At 36.5% G+C, this 18,818-nt stretch overlaps 1 protein-coding gene across 2 annotated transcripts; it reads right to left on the bottom strand.

Annotated features, from left to right (window-relative positions):
• Positions 1 to 425: 425 nt before the first annotated feature.
• LOC144956586 (uncharacterized) lies at positions 426 to 18,255 on the bottom strand. 2 transcript variants are annotated; one of them, XM_078887183.1, is made up of 4 exons: positions 14,683 to 18,255; positions 9,918 to 10,174; positions 7,069 to 7,215; positions 426 to 2,929 (listed from the first exon to the last, which is right to left on the bottom strand). In XM_078887183.1, exons 2-4 carry the CDS (start codon positions 10,170 to 10,172, stop codon positions 2,909 to 2,911), a joined length of 423 nt encoding a protein of 140 aa, XP_078743309.1. In that variant the 5' UTR covers positions 10,173 to 10,174; positions 14,683 to 18,255; the 3' UTR covers positions 426 to 2,908. The 2 variants fall into 2 exon arrangements, with proteins under 2 accessions (XP_078743309.1, XP_078743308.1); XM_078887182.1 differs by lacking the exon at positions 14,683 to 18,255 and adding an exon at positions 14,124 to 14,225 and having other exon boundaries at positions 427 to 2,929.
• Between the last annotated feature and the right edge of the window lie 563 nt (positions 18,256 to 18,818).

Here is an 18,818-nt window from a genome sequence, read left to right as displayed (position 1 = left end):
AGAATACTTTAGGATTTTCTTTCGTTTCCTCTGCTATCTTGTTCTCATACTTTTGATGCGCTTGTCGGACTATTTTAGTAGTTGCGTTTCTCACTCTTTTGTATTTGTCCCAATCCTCTTCCTTTTTGCTTCTAGAGTATCTTCTATTTACTGCCTTCTTCTTCCGTAATGCCTCTCTCACTTCCTGCGTCATCCAAGGTTGATTTCTTCTCCCAACCCGGTTCCCTCTGCTTTTCGGGATGTTTTTCTCGAAGCATTGGTTAAGTACTCTGGTAAATCTACTCCAGTTGTTTCCTACGGTGTCCTCGATTAGTATTTCCTCCCATTTGATATATAATAATAATAATAATAATAATAATAATAATAATAATAATAATAATAATAATAATAATAATAATAATAATAATAATAATAATAAATAATAATAATAATAATAATAATAATAATAATAATAATAATAATAATAATAATAATAATAATAATAATAATAATAATAATAATAATAAAAGTTAGATACAGCAATCAGATTAATACATCGAATTATTTACATCATTAACAAACAAACATGGCAAATCACATACTACCTGAATTTTTTTCAAAAAATGAAATAAAATAAATATTTTAAAAATACAAACTTGAGCTTTTATATAGCGCAGTATCCACTAAACGTGCTCAAAGAGCTTTTACTAAGGGACCCTTGGCCAACAGTAACACTAAACAAATGGAACGATACATGAGACCTGTTAGGAGATATTACAATTTTTTCAGAAAGAGACAACGCTGTTACTGGCCAGGTACTTATTTTACACCTGAGTATGGTGAGATAATGTGAGCAAAGGGCCTTTTCCAAGGACTCAACTACACGCAGAGTGAGGCTCGAACCCATGACCTGCTGATACGAAAGCGAGTGTCATACCACAAGACCATATAGCCGCACAAATGGCTAAAATTTAGATTTCAAAAATGAGATTACCGTATGTAAACTTTGCTACATTGTCAATATAATGGTTAGACTTATCATGGATTTGAGTAATTAAGTTAGAAATATCAACGGATGGCAATCTGGCACTGCCATATTCTGACAAATCATACATTAAAAATTTGGGCCTGTAAACTCGTCCTTCAAATATAAATCGACCAAGTGGATAGTTTTGCAGAGCGATTCGACTTCAAAACAGGATTTTCTTAATCCCTTTGCTTACCAGAGTTATCAATGCAACTATACAGCAAGTGACTTTAATGGTTTCATTCCACACAGAAGACTGTTATGAGTAAGCTGTTGCCTCAAAATTTGAACTCTGCATTTTAATAAAACAGCTAAGTTTTCGAAAGAGACATTCCTGGTAGGAGAAGTTGCTCCAACCCGCCTTGCTCTTTAAGGTGGTACTTGTAGTCAAAAATCAATTTTGTAATCTAACTCCAATATTGCTTTGAGGTAACAGGAGGTCTAATTTGATGATTAACGCCAAAAAATAATCATAAAAATTTCGACTAAAATTAGACATATAACTCCAAAAAATTCTAACTAATTGATATGCAAAAACAACCCCAAGTTTAATTTTAATCACCATGACGTGTCCTAAACAGATGGTAGCAAGCACTTTTTAGAAAGATGTGTCCTCTCACCAATGCTTTTCAATCTAAACACAGAATTCATATTCAGAGAAATAGAGATGATGCACAGAGTAGTTGTGAATGGAAGAAACATCAATAACTTGAGATATGCAGACGATACAGTACTATTGGCAACAAACCACGAAAACCTGCAGAAACTAGTCGATGAGACTGACAGAATCAATAATAATTATGGACTGAAAATCAATATCCAGAAAAAGAAAACACATGAGCACTAAACCCACTATAACAGAGGATAGAAAAGCAGTAGAAACAAATACAGGCTTATACATACCTCGGCCAGTACATCACAGAAGATGACAGATCTAATGCAGAGGTCAAAAGAAGGATCAGCATTGCCAAAACAAACTTGATGAAAATGGGAAAAATCCTCCCTGGCATCAAAATATCGAGAGAAACAAAAGTGTATATGGCTAAATGTTACATATGATCCACATCATTTTAAGCCTGTGAAACCTGAATCATAACGCAGGAGATAGAAAGAAAAATTGATGCCTTTGAGAAGAAGGTGAACTGGAGAATTTTGAGAATACCGTGGACCAGAAAGAAATCAAACATCCTGATTCTTCTTAATAAAAGACAAGGGTCTCGAAAACTGTCGGATGAAGTTAAAACAAGAAAACTGACCTATTATGGACACGTTCGAAGATGCAACATTATCCAAAAATCAGTGCTAGAGGGAAAAGTAGCAAGCACCAAGGCAAGAGGCAAACCAAGGAAGTCTTGGATAGAATATGTGGAGGCAACACCTGGAAGAAGGATATACGACTCCTCAGTAATGGCCCTTGAGTATGAAGCATGGCATTCCATGACATTCAATCTTTGTAGGGAGATGGAACTCTGGTAAGGTAAGGTATCATACGGTAAGCAGTCATTGCAGCTTTTACCAAAGAAATGATTCAAAGAAGGTGAACATATAACTCACACCAATCTACATATGCATTTCCCTTCAATCGCTCCACAATTAGCGAAAATGTCTGTCCTTTTTTCATACTGAAGACACGACTGCAACATATGACATCACTGATTGTATTATCAGTCGTTCCCATGTAGTAGCCACCATCCGTGTCATCCACATCGCCGCACAAGTCAATTTTACCTTCTCCCTTTTGAACAAAAACAACACATACAAGGTAGTCTCCATCAACTTGGGGATTTACAGTGCAAGAAGTCCCATCGAAGCTTGGAGATTCTTGATAAGTGTCAAGACACTTGTCCAGTTTTATTTTCTTATTTGTTTTGATCCTACGAGTTGGTTTGACGTTGACATCCACTACACTTTGGGCATATTGGGCTGTGATTTTTAAAAAAAGAAAGAAAATCAAAATTATTTATTGATAAACAATACAAGCAACTCTCTCTCTCTCTCTCTCTCTCTCTCTCTCTCTCTCTCTCTCTCTCTCTCTCTCTCTCTCTCTCTCTCTCTCTCTCTCTTTCCCCCTCCCTATGTCTGTCTGTCTCTCTCTCTCTCTCTCTCTCTAAAACACAGATGCACACACACACACACACACACACACACACACACACATACACCATAAACATATCACCAATAATGACATTTATATAAAGAACTTTATCCAAATAGTACTGTTTTGCTCACTGATTCTTTTTTAAAAAATGATTTGTATTGTTGGCCTCAGCAATTATTTTTACATTAGTCAGTCACATTTATCCGTAAAAAAAATTAATTAATTCAGTAATTTTATTTTTTTAAAATATATATTCAAGACAATATTAACCATATACGTTTTAGTGAAATGCCCTATCCACAAACAGGACATCAAATGTAGACCTGCAGCTAACAAAATATATCTGTATATTTTTGGGGGAAAAAACAAAGTTGAATAAAAATATCAGCATAAACCCAACAAGCTTGAATATCACCGTCGTTTATATGAATTGTCACTTTAAATTACGTATGAATCGGTTATGAGTCTTATACTTATATTTATCATTATCAAGGTTATACTTATGAGTCTGGTTAAGTTTGAAATGACAAGACTACAGAACTGATGACTATAAACACACAACAATTAAATACACACCAGACAATTTAGATCAGCCCAGCGATCCAAGTAGAAATAATGGAGGAACAAATACAAGAAACACAATCACGGTTATTTACCTGAATTGTTGTACTTTAATTAGCGTAAATAAAAAGTTTAAACTGGAACAACTAATAAAAACGTCCCTAACGTCCCAGTGTTCTAATTGCAACGGAAACACACTTAAACAAAGATAGTGAGAGCAAATCCAAATATAACGACAACTAACTCGACCCACCACCTTACCGGAAGGATCCTGCACTAGGCGAAGGTGTCATAATAGTGGTGGAAAGGAATATAACATTGGTCGAAAGAAATGCAGAAACTAATTGCGAAATTATCTGGAGGAGAAATCCTCTTTGGTGGTTTTTATAGACAACCAACCTGTGGAATAATCGTAATGGTACAACTATACGAATCAGTGTCAAAAATCTGCAATAATGGGAAAACTTTGGACCCTCTGTTTGGAACGCCTTACCACAGAGCATTCATGAAAAAGAATCTTTGTCTTTCTTTAAAGGTTTGCTTAAAGCACATCTGTTTCGACTTTTTTTTTTTTTTTTTTTTTTGTTTGTTGCTTTAGGTCTCTTCCAACACAATTGAGGTTATATGAGAGACCACTGAAACAAAAAAACAAGCAATCTAACAAAAATAGTACAAATGTAAATCAAAATCATAACCTAAAGATATCATAAGCTAAATTATAAATAACCAAGAACAAACAGGCCGAAGATTTACAGAAAAAAAATATATCCCCTGTCAAAAATACAATCACAAACCAAAGAAGCAGGATAGGCTAGTAAAGAGAAGAAGAAACGACATCACTATCGGATCGTACACCCATGCGAACATCATAGGTATATGATTCAAGGGTGATGCTCCCATCCAACCACCCGCAGTTGTTTCGACTTTAGTAGATGATATGAGAAGTAAGATAGGTGTCTGGTTTGTGTTGTGTTGTGTGTGTGTGTGCTAGTGTGTATGATTGAGTATGTTTCAGCCAAAGTAATTTGTAATTTAAGCACTTAGAGTCTGGTGTCTCAGAGTTTAAGCGCTATATAAGTTTTCAGCATTATTTATTATTAATAACAAACAAAGAACAGCAAAAATATTATGACTACCAAATAAGCGGTCAGTTATTAAAACACATGAAAACAATACCCTACTCGGGAATCCAGCTAAACGAATCATATTGATAATATTGTGGCAAAAGCAAATCGTACCCTTGGCTTCCTGAGGATGAACCTGCACCAGTGCCCCCCGAAGGAGAAAAAAAACAAGTATACAATGCCTTAGGCAGACCCGTCTTGGAATATGCATGCACAGTGTGGGATTCTTATCAGCAGGGCCACATTAAGAAAATCCAACAAGTTCAAAGGGTAGCTTCAAGGTTTGTCACCAACTGCAAACCAGGATGAGTTACCGAGGCCCTGAAATTGTTGCAATGGAAAACACTGGAGAGTAGGCAGAAAGAGCAACGCCTCCAACTCCTCCACAGAACAGTACATTCCAACAAAACAGCAGTAACTCTACCACAATATTTCAACACATATAAAATCAGTTTCTTCGCAAGAACCATCAAGGAATAGAACACTCTCCCACCAGAAATACTAGATATTACCAACAAGAACAAATTTGATCAACTATTAAACATTTATCTTTCAACTCGATAACACAATAATGGCGAAAGTCACCAGATAATTGTATAAAATAAATAATATGTTGTCCAGATGAGAGCGTGGAATGTCCTTATCCATTCCATCCACTCTCGCATATTCCAAGGAGCTCTATTCCATACATGTTCATTTCTCTTGCAACTGTGATTTAAATTAAATACTATTTTTCAAAATATACACACACAAGTTCGGACTAGAGACCGACCAGAAATATAATCTCAATTTATTAAATCAATATTTAAAGTGTCGCTATTATTTTTAATTCAATCTTTTTACATTTTTATGCATTTATATAAATTCAAACCAGGGGACATAGGGACAACATCTTTCGAACCATTCAACTAATTTCCATAAAAATTTATACAAATACATTAATCTATTTTCAAGCAGAATTTTAAAAATCATCACATTTAATAAAAAAACAAAATGTGAGTGAAGTTCTAGTAAAATACAGTGCAACCCTGATGTAACGACATCCGTTATAGCGACATTCCCTGTATAATGACATGGTACTCAGGTCCCATTTTATTTTACTATATATCATTAGTAATAAAAACCCCTCTATAGCGACGTACATTTCAGCAAAACCCCTGTATAACGACATTTCTGGTCCGACAAACCTTGAAGGTGTTTGTCTACCATGAAATTGTTCGTAACTATTACAAGATTACATCATCGAGGACATACTGCAAGCAAGACAACAGCCCGTGTCAGAGTCAGATAATGAGGATGAAGAGGAGACACCACTACCACCGCAAGTCACAGGAAAGGAAGCTTATATGGCGCTGCTCACCCTCAGGCACTTTGCACAGCAAATCTAAAATGGATCAGTGCTTTTTGATCTACTAGATCGTACCGAAGACAAGGTGTGTGAGATCATCTGCTCCAGACAAACACAGACAAAGATTGACGACTTCTTAAAAAAAATAGAAAAAAATAAATAAATAAAAAAAATCAAAAACAAAAAGATGAAAAAAGACAAAAAAAAAAAAAAACAACAAAAAATAAAAACAAAAACAAAAAACAACAAAAAAATGTTTTTTAATGTGGTCATGTATGCGTATGATGAAGGTCCCAAGCCCGGATAAACTACAGAGGGAAAATGAAAAAGTATACATTCACTACACAAGACCCAAAATACCTCCTGATATACACACATAGGAAACCTCTCTGTAACGACATCCCTCTATAACGACACGTTTTCCCTATCCCGACGATGTCGTTATATCGAGGTTGCACTGTATGCAAACGATTTCAAATATCAAACACAAAATGATTTGTGTAACTTCCACTCACATATTTGACTGTTCTAAATGGTCAGTCAATCCATTTTTTTTTTTTTTGGATGACCTTCCTAAATCTTTCCTTCCTAACAGAAATCGTTTTTCTAATCTCAATATCAGTGATCTGCTTCCAACATTCTTAATTTATTTCTTTGAGGCCCTTCTCAGTAATAGGAGTTGTCTGTTGCTTGTATAGTTTCTGTCTATAAATTCTTAATGCAATAATCCAAAATGTGTATATCAAACTTGTATTTTACAACCCCTGCCTTTTATAAGATATTTCTTAAGCCCCATTTTTTCCCCTTATCATTGTTTGTACCTGTTTCATAATGTTACAAATGATCTATATTACATAATCATTTTCAACGTCGAAATGGGCTTGAGTTATAAAAATTAGAGCATATTTTGTTCTGATTAGAATATTTTTACCACAGAATTTTGTGGGATGCCGTTTCCATCCAATGCATCCAGTCTTGCAGCCATAGACTGAGAATATTGGGTAATCTCTTGTCTTGCTTCGTTTATTCCAGTCTCCAGAACGCTCACTCGGTCCTCATTATCCTTCATACGGTTTATCTGAAACAAAGAAAAAAAGATTACTATTCCATTATTGAAAAATCAGAGTAATGACATTTAAAGAAACAAATTAAAGAGATTTATATAGAGTGATAGGGGAAAACATAAGAGAGACAGAGAGGACAATCATGCATACTGCTTGTAGTCCCTGGACTAAGTACAGCAATAATGCATACTCTATCAAGTTAACAACAACTAAAGAAAAATATAATAGGAATGAAATTGACATCACTCTGCTCAGCGAAGAGGTTAGTATAGGGGTTGGGGGGGGGGGGGGGGGACGGCACAGAGTTAAAATTGAAGAAGGCTATTTGCACAGTAAAAGACCAATTAACGACTGTGTCCACTTGTGCAGTAGGTAAAATCTTGTCAGATCAGTTCCTGTAGCCACGTCCACCGAGATAGAAAAGACATGACCTGTTTAATGGCCGAGACTTTAGTAGTAGTGGTAGTAGTAGTAGTAGTAGTAGTAGTAGTAGTAGTAGTAGTAGTAGTAGTAGTAGTAGTAGTAGTAGTAGTAATAGTAGTAGTAGTAGTACAGTTCACTCCGCTGAAGTGCACATCGGTTAATCGCACTCCGCTTATACGCTACATATTCCCGATAAACAGATGACACGCAATGCTTGTTAATTGACATCAAAGGATGACCAGACACGACGGGCTAATTGACTCACTTACTGTCTGCACTTGCTGTCTGCATCACAATGTGTGAAACCTGATCACAGTCCATCCAATGCTGTGTGTTTGTATACATTATCTGACCGCTCGATTGCATTTCTCTACCTGTGCATTATTTTCCTCTACTGGGCCATGGACAATAAGAAAGGATTATAGAGAGGACTCGCGTCTCATCTTTTGATTGATCTATACGGTCCATGTCCACATTGATATGCTCAAAAGGCAACTGAACTGGCATCAACTCAAGGCATGTCTTTTTCACCATCAGAAGGCTGGCCTTTTAGATGGAAAGGTCGACAGAATATCGTTTTTTAGAAAAAATAGCATGATGAAAAACACTATGCTGATGTCTCTTCTGCAATCCAATGGAAAAGTAGAAAACGGTAAGGGCTGCCTGAAGCCGGTGATCGTAAAATACTGACGAAAGAGTGAAAATGGAAAGGCTTCGTATGGGAACAAAACAGACAATGGACGTTTCGGGTACAAACCCTTCGTCAGCACAACAATTCACAAATAAACGTGTTGAACAACTTATCCAGCAGTACGACTCTAATGACATTTACAATGCACATGAGACAGGGCTTTACTACAATCAACGCTTCACAATTGCTATTCTTACAAACAGTAATGTCACATTGTGTTGTCGATGTAACATGAATAAGAAAAGAAAGTTAAAACCCCTCTCCCCAATTAAACCAAAAAGAGTAAAAGAGACAAAAAAAACCCCTTCTAACGAGTCTAATGTCTTGAACATTACGGTCCAGAGCCCGTAGAATACTCTTAGGGGAAGGTCCTACATGAAAGGCACATGAAAGCTGGTGCTTCGATGATATTTTTATCTTCTCCATTTAATTGACACACTAACCTGAACTGCTGAGGGTGTGCGATTAAGCGGAATCGACTGTAGTAGTAGTAGTAGTAGTAGTAGTAGTAGTAGTAGAAGTAGGAGTAGTAGTTGTAGTAGTAGTAGTACAGCAACTACTACTACTACTACTACTACTACTACTACTACTACTACTACTACTACTACTACTGTGGCAATGTGGTATGACACTCACTTGGCGCTTAGTTCAGTCCTAGGAAAAGGCTCTTTACTCACATTATCTCACGGTCCTCAGGTGTAAAATGAGTACCTGGCCACTAAACATGCTCAAAGTGCTTTACAAAGGGTTCCTGACTAACAGCAACACACCAAGACCTGTTAGGCGAAGTTACAATTTTTTCAACAGAGACAACGCTGTTAACTCACTGACTGCCAAGGTTTTCAGAATTGCAAACCACTTCATGCCATGGTTTGGGCATGTTTTTTTAAAATTCACCATGTTCACAATTTTTATGATACTAAAACAGTTTAAAAAGCAAAACAAACCTGCTTGGCTTGTTATTTCAAATTACACCATTTGTATGGTTGCATTTTAATTCTGGATCGCACAGTAATATTTTTTGAAAAAGAGGCAATTTTATGCCCCCCCCCCCCCCCCTCAAAAAAAAAATTGAATTGGAGTCAACACTGCCTTTGAACACTGTTCTAACTAAAATCTGGAAAAATTGGTGTTCTTTTAACAGAAAACATCACCAACATGATCAGAATAATAACTAAAACAAAAACCAGTAGTTTTGTATTGTTTTTAACTTGAGAATTACAAATAATTGATTTTGTTTCTCCATTATGTTGGAAAACTAAACAAAAAAAAATTCCAGGTTATCTATTGCTTTGGCCTAGTAGAAAGAATGTCAATATTAAAAAGTACCTCATCATGTTTGGTATGAAATGAAAGATAAAAGAAATGAACCACCTCGCCGTTAAACTGCCATGGCCGATACAATTCGGTCAGAAGTAGAAAAAATACTTGACGTTTGAGGTTCAAACTCCATTCAAAGAGAGAAGACTGATTTTTTTAGATGTTTATTTTTTTGTTGTTTTTTTTTTTTAAGTTTATTCTTTGCTTTGTCTGCAACTGTTTCATACACACATTTTCTTTACCTTTATCTGAACATTACACTCTACATTTCTTCTTACTAACCTTTGAATCCAAATTGCGCAATTGCTCATTGAGGCTTTCCCGAAAACCAAAAACCTCCTTCAAATCATTTTCAAGTTTTTGAAATTTTGTGTCCATTTCTTTCAGATTCGTGAGAGCTTCAGCATTTTCTCCAGTTATTTCATAGATTTTTGTCCTAAGCTCCACATTTTCAGTTTTCAACCTCAGTATATCTCTGGTGTTTGCCTCTTCTCTTGTCTCCAAGTACTGGAGTCTTGCTTCCAAAGTTGTCGCCATATCTTTAAAGTTAAAATTTGGAAAACACAATGCAAAACTTAAAGAAAAGAAAAGGGAACTTCATATAGTGCAATATCTACATATTGTGCTCAAAATGTTTTACAAAGAATCCCAATCCAACAGCAACACCACCATGGTGTAGGACAAGACATGATGTATCTTTTCTTATTCCCACAAACAAAACAGTTCCCGGCCAGGTAGTTATTTACACAAAAGTATAGTGAGAGTATGAGGGAAAAGAATCTTCCCCATAAATTCAACCTTGCACTACTCACAGCTGGACTGGCACCAGGGTCAGAAGTGAAGCACCAAACCATTAGACATTGACGCTACACAAAACATTGTTATAATGCCATGTTTGCCATGGGTTCGAGCCCCGATCGGCGCATAGTTGAGCTCTTGGAGAAGGCTCTTTACTCAAATTCTCGCACCATACTCGGGTGTAAAATGAGTACCTGGCCGTTAACAGCGTTGTCTCTGTCCGAAATATTTGTCATATCGCCTAACAGGCGTCATGTCCCGTCCTAAATGTTAAATGTTACTTTGGCCAGAGACCCCTTGTAAAGCACTTTGAGCATGTTTAGTGGATATTGTGCTATATAAAAGCTCAATTTATAATTTATAACTAGTGCCGCGCTGAAGACCGGTCTGGACTGGCGGTCCCACGGTCTTTTAGCTGTGAACCGGATACCGGTCCCATAGGGGAAGACCGGCGGCGGTCCTCACTTCTTATCACCTTTCAACGGTCTCGCGCCATAGCCTACTACTTCCCCAGCGATTCGTTGCCTCGGTAGCCTATCTTCCACCAATCACCACCCATCCCACTTAATTAATCGCACCCACCCCCCTTTGCACGAAACGACACAGACGACCATAGAGGCAGACGACCACCTCCCTCCACTCCGCAAACCGCCCTTTCGGGTGTGAGATGGGGGGAACAGGAGGCGCACGCCTTGGACGATTCCATTATACGGGGTAAATTTCAAAATTTACTACACCATAATGATCGCAATGACAATGATCTATGGTGAAGGCATGACCCCTCTTCTCTAATGGGTTATTGTTTGAAATGTATGTGACTACTAAAGATGTGTGTGTTTGTGTGTGTGTGTGTGTTGTGTGTGTGTCGAACCTAGCAAGTAGCAAATCCGATTTTTGTTTTCTTTTGTCCATCTCTTGTCACCACTCCTTTCTATCGCAGTGTTGTCATTTAAAATAATACAATAATATTAAAATTTCGTTTGGTGTTTTTACTAATCAAATAATATGAGTTTCATTAGTTTCTTCCTTCCAAAAAACCCAGTTATAACGTCTGAATTTTAAAAAAGTCCAATAGAATATTTGGGGACCCCGATAGCTCAGTTGATAGAGCACTCTCTTTATACGCAAAGGGCCAGAGATCGATCCCGGGTGCAGTCGAGTTTTTTCTGAATCCCTGTCTACTCAGCAATGAATGGGTAGCTGAGTTTGTTAGATCTGGCGAAAAGTCACCATCGACCCCTCTTATTACCTCATCCATCCCCTCTAATTATAATTTCACGTCTCTCTCTTACTCTTCAATGCTCGCTGCCCTCTAATGTGTGTGTGTGTGGGGGGGGGGGAGGGGGTAGGAGTTGCGTGTGTGTATCAACGCCACGAACAACTCGATCAACGCCTTGGGCGATGCCATTATCTCCGTTAATGGGGATAAATTTCAAATTTTATTAAATTATCGAAGTAACAATGAAGTACGGTGAGCAAATAAAGAAGTCATCACCCCTCTTCTCTAATTAGGTTACAATTTGAAATGAGTGTGACTACTCCGTGTGTTTTACTCCTGTAGACCACGGTTTTCATCGTGTAGCGGTCTTTAACGGTTCAAGAATGAACGATCCCACGGTCTCAAAGGTCAAACCGGTTCGAATTTCCAACAGTCTCTCAGGAATGTTCAATGTCGAAAAGGACCGGTCCTTGTGGTCTTCATTTCCCAAGGACCGTAGGACCGTGGTCCTTAAGCTTGCCAAGGACCGCCCCGCACTATTTATAACGTTCATGCACATACAGAGGGGAGGACGTACACAATGTGGACAGTAGGCAGAGAGTGGAATTGATAAAGAAATAGAAAAATAGATCAGAAGAAATTCTGTTTTGCCCATATCACACTGACAGCTCATACCCCTACTTTGGACTGTAGAAGGATTGTTGCCTGCCTCATACTCATACTATCACAATGTTTTTTCTTTGTCCTGATTTTATTTGGACATCGTGTTATGTTGTTAGAAAAGCTTTTCATTTATCCTTTCATTTATACCACAGTTACTTTGACTTTTGTTACTTTTTAAGAGTTTTAAATCTTTTCTTTTTAATTTCTATCCGGACTTCCAATTCATCTGTGATTTTGTCTTTCTCGTCAAATATAGCGGGTTTAGACTACGCGTTGATAGTTACTAAAATCGTAATTTTGATTTGCATTAATTGTATGTAATTATCAATAATTAAACTATTTTTTAAAAAAAATACTATACTGCCACGGGAGACTATTCAGAATGAGTCTAAATAATCTGCTGATTGCTCGTACTCGTGCGCATTGGAATTTGAGTCCGAATAGCCATGGGAGACTATTCAGACTCGAGTCCAAATAGCCGCAACCCTACACAAAACCTTTCAAATTCAAATAGATATAGAAAACTGCCGAAGTGACACACTAACCTGAACTGCTGAGGGTGTGCGATTAAGCGGAGTCGACTGTAGTAGTAGTAGTAGTAGTAGTAGTAGTAGTAGTAGTAGTAGTAGTAGTAGTAGTAGTAGGAGTAGTAGTTGTAGTAGTAGTAGTAGTACAGCAACTACTACTACTACTACTACTACTACTACTACTACTGTGGTAATGTGGTATGACACTTTGCGCTTAGTTCAGTCCTTGGAAAAGGCTCTTTACTCACATTATTTCACCGTCCTCAGGTGTAAAATGAGTACCTGGCCACTAAACATGCTCAAAGTGCTTTACAAAGGACTAACAGCAACACACCAAGACCTGTTAGGTGAAGTTACAATTTTTTTCAACAGAGACAACGCTGTTAACTCACTGACTGCCAAGGTTTTCAGAATTGCAAAGCCACTGACTGCCATGGTTTCGGCATGTTATTTTAAAATTCACCATGTTCACAATTTTTATGATACTAAAACAGTTTAAAAGCAAAACAAACCTGCTTGTCTTGTTATTTCAAATTACACCATTTGTATGGTTGCATTTTAATTCTGGATCGCACAGTAATATTTTTGAAAAAGAGGCAAGGTTATGCCCCCCCCCCCCCCAAAAAAAAAAAAAAATTGAATTGGAGTCAACACTGCCTTTGAACACTGTTCTAACTAAAATCTGGAAAAATTGGTGTTCTTTTAACAGAAAACATCACCAACATAATCAGAATAATAACTAAAACAAAAACCGGTAGTTTTGTATTGTTTTGAACTTGAGAATTACAAATAATGGATTTTGTTTCTCCATTATGTTGGAAAACTAAACAAACAAAAATTCCAGATTATCTATTGCTTTGGCCTAGTAGAAAGAATGTCAATATTAAAAAGTACCTCATCATGTTTGGTATGAAATGAAAGATAAAAGAAATGAACCACCTCGCCGTTAAACTGCCATGGCCGATACAATTCGGTCAGAAGTAGAAAAAATACTTGACGTTTGAGGTTCAAAACCCATTCAAAGAAGACTGATTTTTTTAGATGTTTATAGCCTGGCTGAATCTACTAGACTACATTCAGGTCGCCGTGAACGTAGCCACTGCATATTTGCTTCGGCTTTACAACCGTCACACGTCAGTCATTCATAAGGCTTAGCAGTTGGTTATGATCCTTGATTGCGCATCTGAATGTGAAAACATTGGCAATTGTAACCAGTGAGGCAATTATTCTGCTTATCTAAAGAATAATAATGCAGTATACACATAACTTTAGAACATTTACCGTGAAACTCAAACACAATGGTAGGTGAATGTAGACAAGTAGGCCCTAAGAAGGACTAAGTACTAGCTACTCATAATTTTCTCTTTTCCAGGAATCCAGAACGTGTCGGGATTGCCAGATAATTTTTAAATATAATCCAAATCATTACAAAAAATAATCCAGATTTCAATAATAATAATAATAATGATAATAATAATAATAATAATAATAATAATAATAATAATAATAATAATAATAATAATAATAATAATAATAATAAAGTTGATGATGATGATGATGATGATGATAATGATGATGATGATGTGATGATATTAATAATAATAATAATAATAATAATAATAATAATAATAATAATAATAATAATAATAATAATAATAATAATAATAATAATAATAATAATAATAATAATAATAATAATAATAGTAATAATAATAGGCCTAATAATAATAATAATAATAATAATAATAATAATAATAATAATAATAATAATAATAATAATAATAATAATAATAATAATAATAATAATCCAAATTTAATGAGAGAAAAAAGTCTTGCTTACCCTAATATCCAAAGAAATAAGGAAATGTAATTCTCATCCTCTATCTCATCCTGCCTTGGGTCTACACGAACATCTGAATCGGTAAAACAGTTGCTTTAAATGCACTTGTCTTTGGTGTACTGGCTTTGAACTAAAAGCGTTGGATCATACTTTTTCTTTCGACAAAACATTTGCAACAGGTTATGAATAAAAGCATCCTCCTCCTCCTCTCACTTGTAGTCGGTTCCTTTTTTTTTATTTTAATGTTGGTAACCACAGAAAACATCAGTTCAGTGACTTCAAGGCCAACATGCGTGGTTAGGCATATCAATGCATACTTTGCCAAGTCTCGAAATGATTAATTTTGCCTCACTCCTACACAACATTTCTCGGTATCCAATGATATTAGTCCCTGTTTTTCTTTGGATTTTTTTTTGTTTTGTTTTGTTTTGTTTTGTTTTTTGTTTTTTTTTATTTGTTTTGTTTTTTAAGCTGGCTGTTCTGTGCCAAGTACATATACAATTTTCCTCCTACTGTTCTTCAATCATTGATATTAACTAATCCGGAATGACATGAAGAAAAGGCAACTTCTGAAACGTTGGCCTTTTTGCCTGATTCAGCATGACGGTTTGTTTTTATTGTTTGTTTAACCCATAGAGGCCCGCTTCCCCTGGAGTCGCCCGCGACTGTTGAGGCCCGCATCGCCCGTCATCGCCCGCGGCCCCCGAGAAAAAATGGATCATGTTTACTTTGTTATTGCAACGAATCACTTCGTTTTATTCTAAACCGGAAACATTGTAAACGTAATGCGATCGTTCTATTTCCGTTTCCTTTATACCGCACGTTTATATAGTTGATAGCAAGTGAGTAATCGAATTCAGAAAAATGGCATTCCCGTACCTCACTAGTTTGTTGCGTGGCGCTAGAAATGATGTTTTGGAGAGTGGTGTAGACGATGAAGAGGATTTTGGAAATGAAAGCAATATCGAACTAGAAAAAGAAGATGTAAACGATGGTGGGGATGGACAAGACGAGGCGTTAGCACCCGATCAAGGTGATTCGAACACTGAATCGGAGTCCGAGATTGACGAAAATGACGGGAATGGGGGTGCGGGGAACGAGTTTTTTTTTTAAATATTTTTTTTTCCCAATTTATTGAAATCAAAACATGTCATGTTATATATCATTCGAAAGCAAATTTATCTGGCTATAAAAAGGAATTAAAATTATAATTTTATGTCATTTGGTTCTCGTTTAATAATTTTTTAACTTTGTGTTGGTATTTTTTTGTTAAGAGTTATGCCCCTTACACTGGGCCTCAGCGGAATTTTTTTAGTAAACACCGGGCCTCTATGGGTTAAAGGGTTTTACGGCACTTGCAACACATTAAGGTTATATCAGCACCGGTAATAAGGAAGAAATTAATGGGATAATAAAAAGTTCTAGAATTATAAATAAAGCAACGATGAAAAGGTAGGACAAAGGGGAATTGGTTCAAATAGGAAACAGATGTAGGTTCCAAGAGCACACTATCAAAGTACTTATTTTGAGGTCGCCGAAAAGTCTCATCCAGACACAAGCACAGATCCCCACTTAGAGGATTACACACAAATGTTTACAAATCATACATAATATGTAAGCAAAGTACACTACAGTGTATAACAGACATGATTTACAAGGGAAAATTATATCATCTCCCAAATCTAACTATACATAATTGACCGTTTCCCTCTCAGCCAAGGTATCCGGCCAGGGCCAGGGACAAAACCAAGTAGGTAATCTCATTCCAAGACAAAGACTTGGGAAACGTAAGGGATAGACGACACAGTAAGTACTTCCCTGCCCACTGTGGGAGGTCAGGAACCCCATCCAGGAGCATGACGGTAGGGCCCAGGTTAGCAAGATTTTGACACGTGTGTCCAGATGCTGGCATTCGGAGTTCTGGCTGAGAAAGTGCTTCTTCTAACACATGCTTGCATCTTCTTTTGATTTGTTCAATATCAGGGAGGATTTCCTGATTTTCTTAATGGTGGGATACGAATACTTGAACTTCATGAGTAAAATTTGAGCCTAAAATCTACGTCCTCCAGAATTCAGTGTCAATCGTGAACAAAACACAGATTTAAAAAAAAACCAACTTTTTTTTTTTTTAAACACACCTACACACTTACACACCAGCCTTAAGTACATCCCCTCCATTCACAAACTTGTTATTTAACGCTTAAGAGAATTTAAAACAACAACAAAAAATTTAAAAAATAAAATAAAAGGAAAATTGAGCTTATTTATAGCGCAATATCCACTGAATGTGTTCAAAGCGCTTTACAAGGGTTCCCTGACCAACAGCAACACTTAAGTGTTCCCTGGTTTATAGTTAAATTACTCACAACATCCGCCAGCCGGATATATCATACCAATACACAAAACTATGTGTAACCTTAAACGTTTATAGTCCTGATCGACAAATTTAGTGAGACCTACCCATTAAAATGCTGGCAATAATAAAACAAATAATAAAATAAAAATGTAAAAACCCACAATAATTTAACAAATTTCGTTCATTCTATAAAATGAGTTTTCAGCATCCAAGTCACTGTTTTGAGGCAACGAATCACCAATAGGATTCAACAGTCTGATGTCACTTCCGCCCTGCACCGAACAGCTTGGTTCTAAACAAAGAAATCGGTACTTTTTATTCTTCATGCTGGCTAGATCCAAAATCAAGATTCAATTAAGATCAGAATGTATAAAAGTCAAAACATGATCAGATTTATAATGTTTTTCTTCACTGGATACACTTTTATGCTCGTCGAAATATTTCATAAGGGCGGTGATGGAACTAATGGCGTCCGCCATTGCTCCGATAGTTTAGAACCAGTTTAATGTTTCATTACGAGGGAAGTGACGTCACGACTAATGGACCCTTTTTTAAAAATCGAGCATTTATATAGGGCAATGTCCAATAAACATGCTCAAATCGCTTTACAAAGCGTGCCTGACCAACAGCAACTCGTAATATAATATAGTAAAAGACATGACGCTTGTTTAGCGATATTACAATTTACCAACAGAGAGATGCGAACGCTGATAGCGGCCAGGTACTCATTTTACACCGGAATCCGGTGAGAGAATGTGAGTAAAGAGCTTTTTCAAGGACTCAGCTATGCGCCGATGAATTGATATCAACAACCTCCACTATTGGTTGGGGTCTTACGTCCTCCCATGGTGGGGAGGGAGGCACTTACGGCGTCTTCTAATCCCTTATAAATCTATCTTGGAATGTACTTGCTTTTGTCCTGGTCTATGAAGGTGTGTCCTTGGCTGGGAGGGAAACAGTCAAATGTATCATTGTGGTTTGAGGAGATGATATTTTGTTTCCTTGTTAATCGTCTCTATGTACTGTTAAATTTTCTGTTGTTATGAATATCATAAATTGTAAACATTTGATTGTGTTCTTCTTAGGTGGGATCTTGTGTTTGTGTCTGGATGAGATTTTAGGTGATCTAGAACTAAGAACACTGATAATGTGCTCTTGGAACCAGTCCCCTTTCGCTTACTTGTTTTCTCCTACGCTTTTAATTTGTAAATCAAAAAAAATTTTCATTATCCCATTTCTACCGTTTTGCTGGTGCTGAAATGACCTAAATGACCTAAATGTGTCGCAAGCGCCGTAAAGCAAACAAAACAAACCCCCACAAAAACAAAATTAAAAAGACAACAATGTTACTGTGGGATTCGTTATGTTTATTCGATTTGAAATACCGTCAATGGGGAAACTTTGCCTCTGTAAATTTGGAGCATATTGAATAATCTCAGCTTTGTTGCAGTTATTGTGCCTATTAAAAGATTTGCATTTTCATCAAAGGAAATAATACTACAAAAACTAAACAATCCTTTATTGGTCGAAAATTCAAGAGGCAAAGTTTCCCCTTTTGGCAAAGTGACCTCGGTTGATGGTATGTACAATATATTTATTATAATTTCAATTCAATAATAATAGTAAAATGGAATGTAGAAAATTAGGGAGCAGGCACTGGTGTAATATAAAGATCTGAAAAAGTTTGTATGAAACAGTGCCAGGAAAAGCAGGCAAGACAAACTCAAGAAAAAAAGAAACATTTAAAAAACCCCTAAAAAAACAAAAAACAAAAACAAAA

Source organism: Berghia stephanieae, chromosome 11, assembly GCF_034508935.2.
Source record: "Berghia stephanieae isolate SIO BIC M18660-M18661 chromosome 11, UCSD_Bste_1.3, whole genome shotgun sequence".
In the NCBI taxonomy this organism is placed as follows: Eukaryota; Metazoa; Mollusca; class Gastropoda; order Nudibranchia; family Aeolidiidae; genus Berghia; species Berghia stephanieae.
Note: the sequence above shows the minus strand (reverse complement) of the source record. Positions and strands in the feature narration are given on the sequence as shown.